The following is a 20,668-nucleotide window of genomic DNA, read 5'->3' on the forward strand; positions in this document are numbered from 1 at the left end:
TGACCGTCGGCTCCCGCGCGCGTGCGCGGGAGTGACGTCACCGCGGCTCCGGCCAATCAGATGACCGGATGCCGCGATCCCGGAAGACGAGCGACATGTCATGTCGCCCGTCATACAGGTAAGAGAGCGGCACGGCGGGGGCTCGTTCTAAGGTAAGTATTTCATAATGAGCTAGTATGCGATGCATACTAGCTCATTATGTCTTTCTCTTGCAGGTTTTAAAAAAAAATAAAAATTTTTAAACAAGTTTACAACCTCTTTAAAAACAGAATGTTAAAATGATCATAATATCAGTTTTATGACCAGTTTCATACTCTAAGGCGAATCAAAAAAAGATCAACACTATATGAGTATTCTACCTTGTATAATTAAGCCTTAAAAATACTTTTGAAAAGTCAAAGAAAGAAAATACATTTTTTTCCATAATTATTCATGGAATATGCTTAAAAATACAACTAAATGATTTGTATTGGGATGTACTAATATAGCAGAAGCAGCATCCCATTCAAGTTTATGGGATGGGCAGCCCAGCAGTAGATTTTTAATGACCAGGTTACAAAAAGATAGAAACAAGCAGGGGTTAGAGGAGGTGAGATTGGGCCTGCTAGAGGGACAACCCCAATTTGTGTATAGAGGGGCTTGGGGAGGCGGCTGCTGGAAGTTTTGAATGCTTGCCGTGAGCTGTAGTTCCATCCTCTGGCTTCTACGTCACTACAGGACTTGGCAATGATGTAGAGGTTAGAGGATGGAACCACAACACACAGCAGGGGATACAGGCACGTATACACAATAAATGTAATGGCAGGCATTTTGTGATGTCTGCTCTTGGGCAGGGCTTGTACTATTAAATATTTACAATGGCTGAAAGGTTCACTTCATATATAATTTCTTTCAACTGTGTTCTTCTGTAACTGTGTTATACTGCTAATATAACTTATTCCACTTATATAAACTAAGTAAAGGGCATGGCTATCTTATCATTTAATGGAAGTCATGAACTGAGATTATGTTCTAAAAGAACCAAATGAAATAGAAGAGGGATCATATTCTATTATATGTTTAGATCTATATGACAAGTGCAAATGCATGATCAGGTATGTTAAAGCTGAACTTTGGGCACAAAAAACTTTCATTTGAATATATCATCAATAGCCACAAAGGATATAAATCCACATACCAAATGTCTTTGCAAACCCAAATAGTACCTGGAAAAATTAGCAGTGATATTATCACTGTGCTGTACATAGCCTATGTAGAGGGCAGAGCTGTGGGGAGGGCCCAGAAGCTCCAACTATAGGTTGCACGCAGAAAACTACAGGAGGGGATGGAGACAAGACTAATCACCCTGCATAAGAAGACAGCAGCAGTGACCAGTCTTTATTACAGGAAGTATTGAGCTAAAGATTCACACTGGATAACTGCATAGATCTGGAAGAAATACATATAGACACCAAGATTCAAGCAAGAATACACATGCCACTTGTATTTACAAAGTATTTGTTTTTGCCTGGACTTCAGCTTAAAACAGAACACCATTTGTTATAACTTTGAATTAAGACACATATGCCCAAATCAGAAAGATTGGTGGTGATCTGCAGCAGATTGTCAACTACAACTATGGACATTTTTTGTATAGATAATTATTAAACGAAACCTTCCTAGAAATAAAATCGCCATGATAAAATTAATGTATTTCTTTGACACAAGAGCTCCTCCTCTTCTCGCCACAGAACGTCTATTGAATGCATTTTAACTAAGCACTGAATGTCAGCAACAAAGGGATTTATTAGTTAACTAACCACATATTATTTAGAACTGAAAAGCATAACTATTGAAGTCATTAATGAATACGGCATTAATACTGGTTTGAACATCAATTGTCCTCCTTTCTAGTCAAGCTTTGTGAATGTTGGCCCTAGACGCTAATGAGCTTGTTGAATGCATTGACACAGTAAAAGAAGCCTACCTTAGGTTTATTACAGCCATTAAAGAAAGCCGGATTGCAAATTGGATCACTGAGGTATGACTTGAGCAGGTTTGCCCTTAGTCCCTTTGGGGGTTCATTGGTCATCTTTATTCCATTTTGTAGGACTGAAACAGGAAAATCTTTGGAGGGGTAACTAGTCAGCCATAAGCGAAAGCTAGACTTGGTCTTTTCAGCATCTGTGATCACTTCTTCACAGATGTGTTCAAGCTCTGTAAGCCAACTTGTAGCCAAGTGGCAGTTCTGAAGCACGACCCAAGTTCCTTCTTCTGCTGCCTGCAATAATACACAAATATTTTGAATAATAAGTTAACAAGCAAATTATTCACCTGTCAACAGACAAAATTAACAGTGAATCCCAAACAATCTAGCGAAAACCCAAACACAGTTATTATCTGAGAAATTAAGTTATACAGACTCCATGACCTTTAATCAATCATCCAACTGTTAATGTTAATTCCCTGATTTAAAAATCATAGACATATTTGCATTTTAATGGCTATTAAATGAGTGTCATTGTGAAGAAATAATAGATGCTTGGCCTTTTGATACAATTCCTCTGTAATATATTTATGAGATATGAAAAAGTAAAAGAAAGTGCAAAAGTTACCCACGTAAAATATTTTATATATTATTACAGAGCAGCAATTAAAAGTAACTTGTTATGTGCATTGTGAAATTGTTATACTCTTTAAAGTGGATATTTCACCAAAGTAGTACTGTTACATACTGCAGTTCACTAATTAGAAAAAGTAATATGTTTCCTCCAAGTCTGTCAGTCATGTAGTACAAAATTAGCTTTGAGCACATCTGTGTTACATAATGTCCATGCATGGTGGTCAACTCCAAGTTGTCTTCATGAAACTTTCTAATAATGGGGTAGATTTACAAAAGGCAAGTTGACTTTGTCCTTTGCAAGTGCAGTTGCACTCGTTTTTCCCTAGCTTAGTAAATGTGGCAAAGCTTTGTTGATTGGCATCATCCAATCATGTGCAAGAAACATTTATTTTTTTTTCCTTGCACCTGGTTTGGTATTCTTGCAATGGGTACAGTCTATTTCCCTTTAGTATATCAATTCCAATATGTCCTAAAGGGTACAAAAAAATCATATACCATATTTACAAATTTACTCTAGAGGTAGACTAATTTTTGGGTCTTCCCCCATTCAATTACTGACCAAGTAAAAACACTACATTCCTGTGTATTGATTTCCAGCTAGACAAAAAAGAGCCATGTTCAAGTTTACAAGAAAGTGAGAGGGAATCTTAAAACCCATGTGGCCCACATCTAGTAGAAATGGGCCTTTACATCCCAGAGAACCCATGTGTATTGAGTCATCCCATGCATTTCAACCTAATATGTAAAATCGTGCATCTAAATGTGCCTAATTAAAGAAAAGCAAACACCAAACATGACTTGCAAACATGCTTTTATAAGCATTCTTTTATAAATAGGTCCTTTGGTGAAATAGGAAAGTCCAAATTAAATCTTGCCGAATTTTTTCAAAAAATTAGGTAAACGATATTTTATTAATACTATGAAGTTCATCTCATTTACTTATGATATTAGCCGTTTTAGGCTGAGCTATGCTTTAATGCATAGAAGTCACAATTAAAAACATGATTTTGAATAATAGCCGTTTCCCTAGAGCTGTAGTTACATTTTGAAAGCAAGGTTAGTTTCAAGTGGGGCTTTTAATGTAAAAATGTTAACACAAGTTAAGTTTTAACACACTGATAGGTAAAGTATCTTATGTATTCAATTCTGACAAGGCCGTAATACATATACAGTATGTATGAGGCCTGGGTAACAAAAAATGCTGGTACAAAAATTTTACTTTTAGTTTTAAGTTATTGTATGGGGTCTCATAAATATCCAGCTTCTACCTATTTTTTTACTTTTTTCTGCTAACACATTTGGCTTGCTTGCTTATAATAGTTTACTGCCAACACTTAACGATGTGATAGTTTACTACAATTTATGCCGATGTTGCTGGATTTAAGTAGCCAATGTGATTGCCTGATGTCAAGGTGACCTATCTCATTTGCTGAACCAATTCTTCTTTAAAAAGAGAAAGACAATAAATTAAATGAAAGCATCTGTTATGCACCTGGAACTTACCTAGACTGTTTTATTAACCAAACCAGTTTTTATTATCAAAATTATTAAAGGAATGTGTTCACTATTGCATAGAAAACATTTTTTTTTTCTGAATAAATCTTTGTATAAGTGCCAGTTTTGCTACAAAATCTTCCAAGCTTCTGCTTTAGCACTTTATAGCACTTTACCTTTTCAATCATTTTCCGAGCAATAGGACCTTGGCCTTGGCCCAGAGAAATAGTCTGAAGATTGATACCGCCCATGTCTGAAAGAAAAAAATGTGTAAGCAGTTACATTTATGGCCATTACTTTTATGTTGAAGCAATGAAGTTTAGAATAAGAAAAAAAATTGTGCATTTAAAACACAATAGCTAAATAAGGAAGTACAACTTTAGCTGCTGGTTTAATTGAAACAAAACTCCAAGCATATATATATATATATATGTATATATATATATATATATATATATATATATATATATATATATATTTAAGAAAAAAACCATATATACTGTATATATATATATATATATATATATACACACACACTGTATATATACACTGCATATATATATATATATATACACACAGTATATATATATATATATATATATATATATATATATATATATATACACTAAAAGTATTGAGCGCCTGCCTTTACAGGAACATGAACTTTAATGGCATACCAGTCTTAGTCTGTTGGGTTCAATATTGAGTTAGCCCACCATTTGCAGCTATAACAGCTTCAACTCTTCTGGGAAGGCTGTCCACAAGGTTTATGAGTGTGTCTATGGGAATGTTTGACCATTCTTCCAGAAACGCATTTTTTAGGTCAGGCACTGATGTTGGACAAGACAGCCTGGCTCGCAGTCTGCACTCTATTTCATCCAAAAGGTGTTTTATCGGGTTTAAATCAGGACTCTGTGCAGACCAGTCAAATTCCTCCACCCCAAACTCGCTCAACCATGTCTTTATGGCTAAAAAGTCATGCGTAATAAGCTTATGTAAATATACATAAGTGAATAAATCGTACATAAGTGAAAAAATATATGTATATAAAAAAGTCTTGTGAATAAAATAATAATGTAAAGTCCATAGTGAATAATAGATAAATCATGTGGCAAAAAAAGATTGACAAACAAAAAGAAATCTTCTCAATCCAATATTTGAAAACACCATCATGTGTTTAAAAAAAATGAATGTGTTAAGGATTCCAACCAATAGAAGAAAAGAACACCTGGTGTAAGGACTGCAGCTCCTTACCAGATTGCAATGACCCCTGTGTAAACAGATACGTACATGTGTAAATAGATTCCTATCTCTATTATTATAATAAACTTTGTCAAGTGGTCTTACACTAAGGAAGTGCCTCTAGCATCTTGTTTTTTAGCAAACTGGGAAACATGTATCTGCTGGAGGATGTTATGCATTGGAGGTGACCATTCTATCTTGCTAAGCGCTGTTAGACCTATCTGTTTACAAAGGGGTCATTGCAATCAGGTAAGGAGCTGCAGTGTATGTCCCTTCACCTCTATTGGTTGGAATCCTATGACACATTAATGTTTTAAGCACATGATGGTGTTTCACATATTAAAAAAATAAGATTTATTTTTGTTTGTCAATCTTTTTTTTTTTTTTTTAACACTTTCTTTATCTATTATTTACTATGGACTTTCTTTTATTATTTTATTCACAAGAATATTTATTTACATAGATTATGTCACCTATGCATATTTATCACTAAATGTGTTAGACTTATTACTTATGCTACTTGACTTTTTAGCGCTGCACTTTATTACCATATACGTTCTTAGAGTTTATGTATCCAAACTCTTTGTGCTGACAGTTGTCTAACTCAAGCACAGTGTTTTTTTTTTTATTTTGCTTTTTTTTATATAGTATTTAGTGCACTTTAGAAGCATAACACTTTTTTTCCGAGATGAAGTTAAAAGGGTGGCAAAACATGATTAGAGTTGGGAGCACTAGCAATTCATTGAGGAAGGCTGATTAGAAACATGATTTGGGCCAGGGCCACATTTAACATTAGGGACTAGTAAGCCAGTAGGTATTAGTAAGCCTAATATATTCTAACAAATGTTCAGACCTTTAATGCCCTCCTTACTTGATGCATGGCATGAGGAAATCTTTTACTGAAACTGTGAATTCTTTCATTTGACTGTGAGTCAAGCAATGGATAAATAAGTCTGTGGATAATGTCTGCCGCCTAGTACTGGTATTTTATTGTATTAACTAAGCTGCTTGGGATCATGTACTGTATATATCTTATTGGCTTTTAGTAATCTTGACTGAATCTAAACATTTGACATTAACAATATGAAATATCTATAGGTTATACACATTTATGCATTTGCAGTTACTGAAATAGTTTAATTCATTTAATTAACAACTCAAAGAACAATGATTTACTGTTAAGCTGGGTAAACACAGGCCAAATGTCGGGGGGCAAAAAAAAATGTCCGATATTCGGCCCGTTTGTATGTCTGTTCAGTGGAAGGCAACTATTTGGCTGGCTTCTGTAGGATGTTCATGCTGGAAAAACCAGCATCTGACCAACTCCCTATCAGAGTTCTCAGCCAATGGCGGGGTTAAAGAAAAAAGGAATAGTGTGTACCCAGCTTTAGTCTTTACAACCAATAAGACATACACAATTTAGCAGTTCTCTGTAGCGATAACAATGAAATCTGACCTCTAATTGGATGTAAACTATAGTACTGGAGATAGTTTTAAAATTGGAGCCATTAAAATCACCAAATACAAGCAATAAACACAAAACTTGTATCCTATCCATCACATGACAGATTAGGCAAAGTTCCTACTGGGTTATAGGAACTGGGGTCTTTTATCTAGTTTTGATCTTTTCATTATAGTTTCAAAATTGGAGCCATTAAAATCACCAAATACAAGCAATACATACAAAAAATGTTGTACCCTATCCATTACATTACAGATTAGGCAGAGCTCCTATTGGGTTATAGGAACTGGGGTATTTTACATAGTTTTGATCTGTTCACTATAGCATTCCCAGATCACATACAGATCCAGATTATTTTATGTGTAGACACGTGCCTGCCTGCTAGAGACTGGGGTCCTCATAAATACATATTAATAAAGTTTTTTGCTTTTTTTTCCAATAGAAGGGGTTGGTGTTCTGACATGATTTACAGTTTTCATTGATTCTACAATGATTTACAGTTTTCATTGAATCAGTGCTGAGTCTTAGTTCTTCTTTAAATAATGACCCATGGGTTTGCATTGTGTTCTTCAGTAACAGATATTCTCATTAGCACAAGGTATCTGGAGCAAAATATATTATTTTTAAAATGGTCTGTCTTGACTGCATTTGTTTTTTGAGTAAATGTGCTGAATAAGGTCTACTTGTTTTTTTTTTTTTTTACTTTCCAGTGGATAGAACCCTATTAACAACATAAGAACATGGACATTGTATTTGGGCCAAAAAGCAATTAACTGCCATCAAATCGTCCTGCACTAGTTACAGCTACCACTTAAAAATATCACATAAACAAGCATCCCAACAAACTGGCGATAAACCAAGTAATAGCTGTCAGTGCTCTTTCTTACAGTATGTGCAGCATCTTTGGCATAGCAATAAGAAAAAATGTTGACTGTTAACGAGAGGTAAAATTTTACACCCCATGACAAATCCAGGACATAGCCAAGACAGAGTAACACTGTAAAAGCATACTAAAAAGATCAAATTGGGGAGACTGAGATTCTGAAATGATAGTTTGTGCCGACTAAATTGAAATGTGATTATTTGGCTTGTTTTCATATCCTTTCACTAATAGCTAGCAGAAACTTGGCAGCTTGTCAGAAATAATGGTGTTTCCATCACACAAATATGTAATTGACTACCACTCTTGCTTCCCATTCTAGCCTTAATTCTGTAATACTGACAATGATGTGCTAGCTACTACTTTTTTACATTCTGCATTTCCCTATGTTTATTTTGAAGGATAAATCCAGCAAAATAACATTCATTTGCACCTATTTTTTTTGATTGTTGAAACCAGTCATCTGATGAGGCCCCAAGTGGATATTTAGCTAATGTTGCTTATTTGTAAAGGAAGGGAGGAAGGGAAGCTACATATGCTTAGTTCACTATATTTAAATAGAAAATACATAAAAATACATACACACAAGCCTATCAGGCCAAGCATTTTTATGGCTTCAATAGGAATACAGAGCTGTATACAACTGGAAAGAAGCCCTTCATAAGACTCAAGCTGCATGGGAACACCCTTTAGAAAAACATGTGGTTTCCCATGCAAAGCAGATTTTCTTTAATCCCCCATCATCAGCAGTATTTATATACCTTTCATTCATTCCTCTACAGTTAAATTTAGTGCCTGATCCCAAAGAAAATACCAGGTACCTCTGGGTATGGTATGTGACACGTCAATGAGACTCATCCATGAGTGTTAGGCCAATCTGTGCTCTCATAGGAAAGTCCATAGCACCAAGCTACAGCTTGATGCTTTTACAGAGATTTGCTTTCACTCCCAGGGGTTGAGAAGAGCAGTGAGGGAGTAAAAGAAAGGTATGAAGATGAAACTGTGGAGTTCCAAATTAAAGTGGTTCTAAAAGTTCAAGGTTTTTTACCTTCATGCATTCTATGCATGAAAGTAGAAAACCTACTCTATGCTGCAGTCCCCCAACCTCCCCTAATACTTACCTGAGCCCCAACTCGATCCATTGATGTGCAGGAAATCCCCAGCTCTATGGGGACTCTCCCTCCTCTTTGGCTGAAACAGAGGCTCCTGCTGCTGTCAATCACAGCCAGTGAGCCAAAGAGGAGAGAGGGGGAGCAGGGCCAAGCCATTGTCCTGTGTGTGAATAGACACACAGAGCCGTGGCTTGGGAAACAGCCTGCTTAGATGCCTCCATCGCAAGCTGCTTGCTCTGTGGGCACTCGTCAGGAAGGAGGGGCCAAGAGCACCAGCAAGGAACCCAAGAAGAGAAGGATCAGGGTGCTATATCCAAAAACCACTGCCCCGAGCAGGTGAGTATGAGGTTTATGTAAAATAAATAAAAAATAAAAATGAAAGCCTTTAATATCACTATAATGCTTATCTAATCCAGAAAAAATATATAAATGTGAGTGAGCGTAGCTACCCTAGGAAAGGAAGTGTGCTATTTGCAGGATTATCAGGGGTAAATAATTGGAAAATGACTGAAAAGCAAAAAACTAATACAGCCACCACAAAGCAAAAGCAGGGAATAAAATCCATCACTTTTCTTAGTAAAAGCATCACACACCATACACGAAAACACTGGCTAGGCACCTATTTAACCCTTTGATTGCCCTAGATATTTAACCCCTTTCCAGTGTCATTAAGTACAATGACAGTGCATATTTTTAGCATTGCTAATTTCATTAGTGTCACTGGTTCAATGTAAGCTAGAGTCTGATTGTAGTCCACTGCAATAACGCATATATCCGGCAATCGCCATACTAGTAAAAAATTAATAAATAAATAAAAATTCCAGTATATCAACCATAGTTTATAGACTTAATAGCTTTTGCGCAAACCAATCAATATACGCTTATTGGGATTTTTGTTTACCAGAAATATGTAGCAGAATACATATTGGCCTAAATTTATAAAGAAAGTAGATTTTATACATTTTTTTTTATTGGATATGTTTTCTAGCAGAAAGTAAAAAACATTGTGCTGTTTTTCAAAATGTTCAGTCTTTTTTTGTTTATAGTGCGAAAAAATAAAAATCGCAGTGGTGACCAAATACCACCAAAATAAAGCTCTATTTGTGGGAAAACAAATGACATGAATTTAATTTATGTACAGTGTTGCATGACCGCACAATTCTCAGTTAAAGTAACGCAGTGCTGTATCACAAAAAATGGCCTGGTCATGAAGGGGGGCAAATCTTCCGGAGGACAAGTGGTTAATGCATTCTCTGCAATAAGGTAAAAAATGTTTCAGTATGTATATCTCCCCCTTACCCCCCCCTCCCTCCTTAATACATACCTAAACCTGATCTCGGTCCAGCACTGTGCCCATCTGCAGCAGCTCCCTCCTCTCCTGCTCACTCTCACAGGCTTTGCTGAGAGCAGTGTGAGCTATTGGATCCCATTACTGTCAGGCAAATTCTGTGACAAGGGAGCAGGGGGTGGGACCAGACCATGTTGACTGTTTCTGACTATCAGGCCATTATCCTTGCAAGTATTTATGAATTTAATTGAACATGGAGGCCTATTTGGCCCCTGTCCCCCCCTCTGGGAAGTTTACCTGAGTCCCGCCGTCTCAGTCCTCGGGGTAGACGATTCCTGGCGCCCCCCAGCCACAGGGCAGCCAGATTCTCCTTTTTCTCTCTCAATTGAGCTATCATGTAAGTACCAGGGCCTTTGCCCTTCTACTACCTCCCTTCAGGAATTTATCCACTACATACTGTACATGATATTACTTTGGTTTCTTTATTTTTTCTAGATTCTATTTTTGCATCTACTCCTGAAGAAGTGGAGATCAATTTACGAAACGCTTAAAGTTATTGGATGCATAGAAATGTTTGGATTATTTATCCTCTGCCATTCCAATTTTAATACAAATTTTCTTGATCTACTACATTTATATACTATGTAATGTTACTGACAGCATATGTGCTTACATATTGTTCTGTGATAATCATGTTGATTATCGAGTATTATGCAGCTCAGTGAAATGTTTTTTTACCTTTTAGTATAATGTTTGTACATTATTTTTATTGACATCATGTAACACATTTACCATTATGTATACTATTGATTTTTTCAAGTGATAAGCCTTGTTTAAAGTCCCCTTGGCCAATGTTTCTTCTCCTTTTGTTTTGAATATATATAACCATGAGACTAATCATCTTGTGGCTGGAGGAGTCACTGGTATTGCATATATAAACCAACCTCGGCCAGGTTTTTTATCACTTTTTTGTTCGCTTGCGCTATGTATGCACTCCTTGAACAACTATGTGAGGATGAATACTGTGGTGTGAGATGTGAGCAAGTTTTTTATTTGTTTAGACACCCAAATTCCAGAATTATAGAACCAGCTTGCAATTATGTAGAGCATTAACAACTTGGTAAGGAATTTAAACCTTACCCATCAGATGCTGGCTGAGCCCAGTATAGAGAGGGGTGTAAATATGGTGGTGCTTGGTCACAGTTAAAAGACAGGGTAGAGGGAAAAGCGTTGGGGAGGCTAGTCCTAGACTGATACACCCCAGTAAATCTTTTGAGTTTTGGTTGGGGCTGAAGAGAACCCAGTTGTCATGGTATGCATTGGTACAAATGACAAAATTTGAGGAAGAAGGAACATTCTAAAAAAAAAAAAAAATTTTGGTGTCTTAGGTACCAAGCTAAAGAAAAGGACCTACAAGGTAGTATTTTCATAATTATTTCAGGTGCCACACCAGAGACGAAGCATGAGTAAAGGAAGTTGAACAAGTGGCCCAGAATCCTGTATAAAAAGGAGGGTTTTGGCTTCATGAAGAACTGGGCTTACTTTTAAGTGGGCTATTGGCTCTAATGTAGGGATGGATTGCATCTAAATGGGGAAAATGCATCTTTGTTGTGGATGAAAATGTTTAGAAGGCTGAAGGAGCCTTTTAACACAGATTCAGGGAGAGGGCTGAGATAACTAGTAAATAATATACAAAATGGAAAGAATAGAACTTTATTTTAATCAGTTATTTAGGGAGGATCTCAACTTTGTGGTAATAATGGAAACCTGGTTAGACAGCTCACATGACTGGGATGCAAATATCCAAGGGTAACTCTTTTGGAGGGACAAGGTTAGTAGAAGCCCCCTAGTATAATGGATGAAAAAGAGACTCAGCTGCTTTTACAAATTTCAAAGACCCGGAAACATGACAATGTTAATATTTTTATGGGTACCTTCAGTTATCCTGATATTGATTGGGCAAATGGAACTACTTACTCAACCAAGGATTTTCAGTTCCTGAGCCTACTGATGGACAGTTTCATACGTCACATGGTGGAACTCCCTAATTTTTAACAATGGTGTGTTGAAACTATTCATTTACAAAAATGCAGAGTGAATTACAGATGTGCATATTAGAGACGACTTGGGTAATGGTAATTGTTGTACATTACAGGGAGAGGAAAGTTGGTACCACAAGAACTCTAAATGTAAAAAAGGCTAACTTCAACAAGCTATGTTTCCTACTGCATGATGCCAATTAGGACTAATGTTGCTGATGAAGAACATAGAAGAATAGTGGTATTTTTTTAACCACTTAAGCCCCGGAAGATTTTACCCCCTTCCTGACCAGGGGGTATTTTGCGATTTGGCACTGCGTGACTTTAACGGACAATTGCACGGTCGTGCGACGCTGTACCTAAACGAATTTGGCGTTCTTTTTTTCCACAAACAGAGCTTTCTTTTGGCGGTATTTGATCACCTGTGCGATTTTTTGATCACGCGCTATAAACAAAAAAAGAGCGTAAATTTTGCAAAAATAGCAATATTTTTCCCTTTTTTTTATATGAAATTCCCCCCAAAAAAAATGTAAAAATCAAAATTTTTTAACATTTTCGGCCAATTTGTTTTATGCTACCTATGTTTGGTAAAAAAAATCGCAAAAAGCGTATTTTGATTGGTTTGCGCAAAAGTTATTGCGTTTAATAACTAAGGGAAAGATTTTTGTCATTTTTGTTGTTTTTTTTTTTTAACGCGCAATGGCGGCGATCTGCGATTTTTTTGCGGTACTGCGACATTGCGGCGGACAGATCGGACCCTTGACTGACATTTTTGACACTTTTGGGGTTACCAGTGACATTTCTACAGTAATCATTGCTATATATATGCACTGTTACTGTAAAAATACACTGGTAGTGAAGGGGTTAACTTTATTTGAGATGTAGGGGCTGTGTGTGTCCCTAGGGGCGTCATTCTAACTGTGATTGGCTGTGGCTTCAGCTGTATGCAGAGTGATCAACGGATCTACATAGTAGATCCATATGATCATCTCTCATACAGAGGGGAGAATGACAGGCAGCTTGTTTACACAAGCTGCCTGACTTTCTCCCTCTCCCCCGCCGTTCGCAGAGTGGCCGGCGGACATCGGGTCCGCCGGTCACACGCGCGGGGGGGTCCGTGACCACGCGGGAGTGGGAGCGCGCCTCCGGCGGTGCGCGCTCGCTCCCTAGACCCTCACAAGCTAGTGACGTAGCCCTAGTCGGCAAGTGCTTAAGGACGTTATTAAACAATGACATCCACCAATAAATTATTTTGGGTTAGAAAATATAAATGAACAAAAGTTAAACAATTTTGTCACTAAATTCTACTGTATACAAAATAATAAATGAGAAAAAAACTTGTCTTAAGGAAATACAAAATGAAAGCATCATTTAAAGCATTCCAGAGTAACAAGGAATGCAATAATAGATGCAAGAGTGTAATCAGGGCAGCTAAAATAGACAAGGACAAACACATTAGCACAGAGTAAAAAAAAAAAAAAATCCTGAAAAAATATTAATAGTAATAAGGTAAGGGCTGAACCCATAGGCCTAATAAAAGATGAACATGGGAAATTGGTCACATATGACAGGGAGAAGACAAATGTCTTGTTATTTAAATAGTATGGGTTTAATAAACAAAACAGTAATGTTAAATTGCAGCTTACAATTTCAAAGGTGCGTGGCTGCATTTGTTTTTTTTTAGGCTTTAAGTCTGTTATTTTAAGCCAGTAAATCTGTTATTTTTCAACTTTCTTCAGCTTCAGTTTGTTATTTAAGTCCATCTAAATCTGCTAGTCAAACACTACCCTCTCCATTAACAGACAATGATGCTCTGCAAAGGTGTTTACTTTACTACTTCATGCAGAATGCATACACCCTAAGACAAGAAGTATGTTACTGGCTGGATCAACAGGTGAAATATAGGGGAAAAAAAAGCCTAAAAAAATAAATAAATAAATAAGGAAAACAAATTTAGCCACCACATTTAGGGGATCTGTAAACTACATTATATTACAATTTTGTTTTTGGGTTTAATACCAATGTACTGAGTGTACCCCTGTGGTTAACAGAAATCATTGTTCAAAATCAAATCATCATGGCCTGATGGCTTACACCTGCGAGTTCTCAGGGAGCTTAGTTCTGTCGTAGCAAGGCTTTACTTTCTTAAGCTACTGTTTTTTGGTGTTTTTTTATGTTTTTTTGCAGTGTTTGAGTATATATTTTTTATTATAGAAAATGGAGACCATATTCAGTATAAGTATAACATCTTTACGAATTGGTATTTTTGTTCCATTTATAGATGTGGCAGTTTTAAATTCTGAATATGGTGGAACTATGGTGTTATTTTTAGTGACAGGTCATATTTTGGCTCACGCTGCCGAAATCCTATGTAGGGGGACAGTGATATCTCTTTGGTCTGTAGTAATATTAAGTGGGCCGCCACTGCTACTTCCTGGTTTCCAGGCTAAAGTGTGTAATCACCTTGACCACTGACAATAAGGGGAGAAGCTCTGCCCCTTCATTGAATATGTATGAGTATTTATAGGAGGGTATACAGCGTGCCTCTGTACCCGCTGATGAAGTCCTGCCCCCTGAGATGTAACTCAAAAGGGAAGGAGTTATTTGACTCCACCCACGGCCATCTCCTTGTGATTTTATGTTACGAGTGCTCGTACGCTGCCACTTATTGGAAGTGCCGGTTTTGTAACTGTGTTTTTTTTATTATTATTAAATGGATATTAGCAAAGAGCACTATATGTCCCTTGCCTGTTTCATAACTCCAGAATATTGGTGATCATCTGTATGCAAGTCTTAAAGAAAGTTTCCTTGTGAGACATCCCTGTGTGGACGTGTCATTGTATGATTAGGACCAAGAGAATCTCCGTGACTGCACTTGTGGATATATATCCGTTTTGGAAAAGACTATGTGACCCATCTGTTAACTTAGTGGTCCTGTTGTTGAGGTGAGCGGCTAAAGGTGTCTATAATGGAGGCCGCACACTGTTTATTTCATGAAGTCCGTTACCTTAAAGGCACATCTTCACCATTTCTGGAATCTTGTGTGCTCATCATTGATGAACTTTTATCTATATACCCATGCACTATTTGTATTTCACCTTACTGACTGGAATGGTACTAAATGATTGGCAAAGAAAATGTGGTACCAGTATTCAACAATGGGTCATTATGTCTAAAAGGAAAGGACACATCAATAGTATGTAAACTATGTGAGGAGATGATTGGAGACCTTATTCAAAAATGAAATCATAAGTAATAATTAGCATGGTTTATGAAAAACCATTTCTGTCAGGCCAAACTATTAATGTCCTTTTAGGAGGTGATCTTTAATTTAGATTATGGCCAGTGGATGTAGTTTATCTGGATTTTGCTAAAGCATTTAATACTGTACAGGCAGTCCCAAGGTTACAAACATCCGACTTACAAACAACTTCTACTTACAAACGGAGAGAGACAACATGGAGTGAGAGGAAATTTACCCCTAGGAAGGGAAATTCAATCCTGTAAGAGTTATTATGGGAAAAAGGTGTCTCAACTGAAGGTTTATCACCAATCCTTGGTTCCACAAAAACCCAAAATTTTCTTAATCCAATTGTCACAAGGACAGAAAGTGGAGGTGAAATCTTCTGAACAGGGGCACAAACAGCAAAACAAATGTTACGGGGTTGTTAACCCTTCCCTATGCTATCCAAAAAACATGTTTTTTTGGCTGGAGCTACACTTAAAAAATGTACCTGTTCCAAATTAAAAACAAATTCTACTTAAGAACAAACCTACATACCCTTTCTTGTTTGTAACCCGGGGACCACCTGTACCTCATAAACACTTACTTTACAAATGAATGTATATCTGCAAGGAAACAATTGTTTGTACAAGGCCAGAAAACTTGCCACAGGCAAAGTTGTGAGTAGTGTTCCTTAGGATTCTGTCTTGAAACCAATACTGTTCAACATAATGATATTGTGTTTGATGGGATTTGGAGGTCAATTTCAGTGTTTCCTGATGATATCATGCTATGCAGGGCAATACATTTAGCAAAGGGTATATCAACATTACAGGAAGACCTTGATAGAATTGAGGAATAGGCAGCTACATAGCAGATGAGGTTCAATATAGAAAAATGTAAATGGCCTTCTCTGGGGGAATAGGAGAAGGAAAAGAACTTGGGGTCTTTGTAAATGACAGGTTCAGCAATATCATACAATGCGAAATTGCAGCTAACAGCTAACAAAGCAAGCAGAATGCTCTCCTGCATTAAAAAAAGGTGTTTTTCAAAGGATAAATCAATAATCCTACCCTTTTTTTTAAGACACTGGTCCCTGTTGCTAGGTATGCTGCCACATGTAGAGAAGGGGATTTAGAGCCGGAAATTTGTCAGTGCACTCTTACAATGGTATCCCGTGTGGCTCTGTGTCATATCAGCGTCTATTCCCCACACGCATTTGAAAACAAAGCACATTTTTCAATGGAGGAAATTGCATGGTGTAAAATCAAAGTGGGATTTCCATGTGGCTGTAATATTAAAAAGGCGCAGGGGCCTTTTTCCTGTATTTTCTGCAGGTACAGCAGCATGGGTTGCTGTGCCCATGCAAACTTAAGCTGCACCAATTGCATAGGTGTGAATCTAGCCTAAATCATCATGCATGTAATGTCTGCAAGTCTGAGGCTTAATAATGCAACTAATGACTGACAGTCCTATTGCAGATATGTTGGTGAGATTTTGTCCTATGCAGTAAATTATAGCTTTCAATATAGTATAATATATTAAAAGTAAGCATCTACAACAATTAGGATCATACCGGTATGTCATTATCAAGCTTGTAATACTACATATATAGTATGCTTAAAGCTGTTAATGTTTTAATTTAAAAATTAAAAAAAAAATCAGACTATCTTAATTTAAAGTAGGAGTGAACTCCCATGCATAATTTGTACCTATAGGTAAGACTATAATAAGGCTTACCTATAGGTACTGTAAATATCTCCTAAACATGCATCATTTAGGAGATATTTACTGTACATGCAGCCAGTGACGTCAATGGTCTCAGAAGTAAACGGTAGCTTCCTCGTGCATGCCCGGGAGTGACGTCATCATGGCTCCGGTCACTCACATAGCCTGAGTCTGCTAACCCTGAAGAAGGACCAAGTGAAGATGGAAGACTTGTCAGTGGTGACAGCTCACTGCTGAAAGCTATGTTGTAAGGTAAATTTCACATAATGTGCTGGAATGCGATGCCTACTAGCTCATTATGGCTTTATCTTGCAAGTTGCAAAAATGCAAGCAATTAGAGCAGAACTTAAAATTATTTCTAAAATTGACAACATTTTTACAAGGTATATAACAAAATTTGGACATCTTCTCTGCTTATTTTTTAAATATTTAATAGATCTTACCAGTTTGTGACTTTCACATATTTGATTTGTCTCTAATGTTTTGTTTTGTTCACAAATGCACAGAGATAAGAAAGTTATTGTCTTACAGTAAGCCTATTCAGGCAAAGTAACAGGTTCACTTTAATGCTCCCATTTCCATGAAAAGTGCTTGAACCTAGCAACTGGCCACTACTGTTTTATGAGGCTTCAGCAGCAGACTGGGGGTCCAGTATAGCTGGCAAAGTGTCCACAAGGTAGCCATCTAATAGTGTACACTGTGCACTGCAGTTAAATTGCTTAAAGATGATGGCAGGATTCCTTATGCATAAAAGATTGATGAATGTGATGTTTTACTACACATTTTGATACTGTTGAATGATAAATTAACATCCTGTGCAATATAAACGATCAGATCTCAGAATCTCAGCCATGTGAAGGTTATGTTGAATGCGTAAACATGTTTATCTTCAAAAGGTAATGTAGCAATAAGCTTGGTGAAATGTTCACATTTCACATTTAAGATATGCTCTGCACAATGCCTTTTGATATATGAAATCTTTTGATTGCCAAATTGCTTCCTTAACAACAATCATCACCTAATAAGCACTGAATGATACATTCCAGATTTCTATATTTTGTCCTTATCTAAGGTATAGCTAGCAACTTTATAGCATACAATATAAGTTAACCATCACCTTTTTCTTCTGCAAATTTCATTAATAATGCTAAAGGATCAGCACCAGAAGACAGGACAAATATCAATGGGGTATTGGATGTGGAGCCCAAGTAACTATGCTGCAGGTCAAAGGTTGGAGGATCTATATAAGTGGAGCCCATCTTATCAGTGACAAATTGCTGGACTGCAGGAATAATCTATAAAAAACAGAAAAAAAAACATTGTTATATTCATAATTTATTAAGTTTAAGAAACAAATGCATCTTTGTACTTTGCATGAATGAAACAATATTATAACAGCATCACCTAACATTCTTCATTATTGTGTAAAGTAGATGAAATGTAAGAACCCAGGTTCTGCTTTGCAGTGAAGAGTTGATTCCCCCCCCCCCCCCCTTCATTGTATGGTCCTACTTAGAAATTGGTTGATCTGTTAAAAATACAGTGATAATTTCCTGGTCTCTTAGATGTAATCTCCATTATGCAATGTGAAGCTACTTAAATATGACAGCTCCATAATACACTCTAATGCAGAGTGCAAGCTATTTTCAGGCCAAACAGTGGTACTAGCAATTGCAATGCATAATAAAATTAGAATGAAACTTAATATTATTTGCGATAAGTTTGATAATGCAAAGACCTCCCAAAAAAAGAAAATACCCAAAAAGCTTTCACTGTAAAAGGAATATAGTACGTACTCAAACAATCTTGCTGCTCACACCACCAAATATTGCTCTGATGTAGAGAAATCTCTGCTGACGTCTCTTCAGAAACTTACAATTCTAGCAGTGTCAATCTCCTGCCCCCCCCCCCTTTGCTTAGTGGCTGCTATTGTTGACCTCTACATCATTTCCAGATACACAGTTTGCAGGAGAAAATACTGAGTTATTTTCATGTTTAAGGTGAACAATTCATCCGGCCTAAAATATGGCACCATTGTGTGACTTTCACCATTTCAGTCATTTTTATAGTAGATATGGAATATCATTTTTAGCCACCATCTGAAGAATTAATTAATAGTTTCTCCTTTGTTAGCTGCGCTTCCTCTATTTACATGCTAATGAACTTGCCCAGCTGGTCTAAAAAAACCTGGCAAAACAGGAAGTGATGTTGCCAGGAAATGGAGAGAGGCAGGGAGAGAGATGACCCATGTGTTTGTGAAGAACACACAAAGCAAAAGAATAGAATGAAATCACTATTGACCAAGCAAGGACTCAACGCTAAGTAAGAACTGTTTATATGAGTTATTACTAGCTAAACTAGCTAAAATAGATAGTTTAGAGTTGATTGATTGTGTATGACTAGATTCAATAGTTTCTTTGTAAGTATTACCCTTTTTAAACACTATGTACTCCTTTTTACATCTTTAAGTACACATACCCTTTTTACCTCATATTTGTATAAAAACCTGTACTTCCTTGATAGGTAACATAGTACCTTAAAACGAATACAAGACTGTTCAAAACAACTAGGTGGTGCTTAAGGTATCTGTGTTGGTCTTTTGAGTAATCCATTTTGAATTTTGAGTTCTGGGACTAGGCTGTACACAGGGCCTTGACTTCTGTTCAAATTTAGAGTAAGTCCTTCTAGCGCTTATCCCTGTCTCCTAAAGTTTGAGTGGGGTTAAATGAGGAGAGTTTGAGTTTAGTCTGGAAAGTAATTAAAGACTTAAAGTGCATTAGAATATATCAAATATTGTAAACAATTACCTTGCAAAACACCCCATTCAGTTTAAAATAGAAATGAAGGATAAAACATTTGTGTATAGATATAAAAACATTTTAATTTTCTTTGTTCCCTTTTCTATAAGTGATCACATTCCCTCTGTTCTCATCTGCATAAGAGCTGGGGGGGGAGAAGAAAAATCAGTACAATGAGCTTTGCAGTGAAAGGCTGTGTAGGGGAGGCGTGTCAGGACAAGTCTGATCATTGGAGGAGAGCAGGCTGAGTTCTCAGTACAGCTAGATAACAGACCACGATGTGCTCTCCTGCTTAGTGTGGTCAGTTTTTAATAGAAAAGCAGAGGGACTGACAGGAATACCAGGGATTCCACATAAAGGAAGCAATACAAAGCGAACAGGATACTTTTTTTTTATACAAGTACATGATAAAGCAGACACATATCAGGAATATTAAATGTTGGGGTAACAAACACTTTAAGAGAAGGGAATAAGGAACTGTCACAGTTGTTTAGGGGGGGAAGTATGATCCTATTATCCTCAAGCATGAGCTAGATTTACAAAAAATGCTATAAAAATGATAGAGAGACACTACTTACTCCTTCCTTCAATGTAGTTAGTGAGATGATGTGTACACAACCTAAAAAATTGTGTATTAAATACATATCAGCAGGGTGGGCTTATGTCACTGTAATTACAGTGGACAACATAAGCTTCCTTGCTTTTGCTAGACATGTCAATGGTTGTCAACACTTAGTTGACATTAAACATAGTATAACTGGTAGTGTAATTTGAGGCTATCGGTAACATTCATAGCAGTA

At 36.8% G+C, this 20,668-nt stretch overlaps 1 protein-coding gene across 1 annotated transcript in view; it reads right to left on the minus strand.

Moving 5' to 3' along the window:
• Window positions 1–20,668, minus strand: part of LOC309552619 (dynein axonemal heavy chain 3-like) — a 1,537,563-nt gene that overhangs the window by 104,122 nt on the left and 1,412,773 nt on the right. Inside the window, exons 50-52 of the mRNA XM_082253560.1 lie at window positions 18,188–18,365; window positions 4,273–4,349; window positions 1,967–2,260 (exon numbers count right to left, since the gene is read on the minus strand). Of these exons, the coding sequence (XP_082109686.1) occupies window positions 1,967–2,260; window positions 4,273–4,349; window positions 18,188–18,365 (549 nt within the window). The remainder of the gene's footprint in view (window positions 1–1,966; window positions 2,261–4,272; window positions 4,350–18,187; window positions 18,366–20,668) is intronic.

This window comes from Pelophylax lessonae (genome assembly GCF_965119305.1).
Source record: "Pelophylax lessonae genome assembly, chromosome: 4".
NCBI classification, from domain to species: domain Eukaryota; kingdom Metazoa; phylum Chordata; class Amphibia; order Anura; family Ranidae; genus Pelophylax; species Pelophylax lessonae.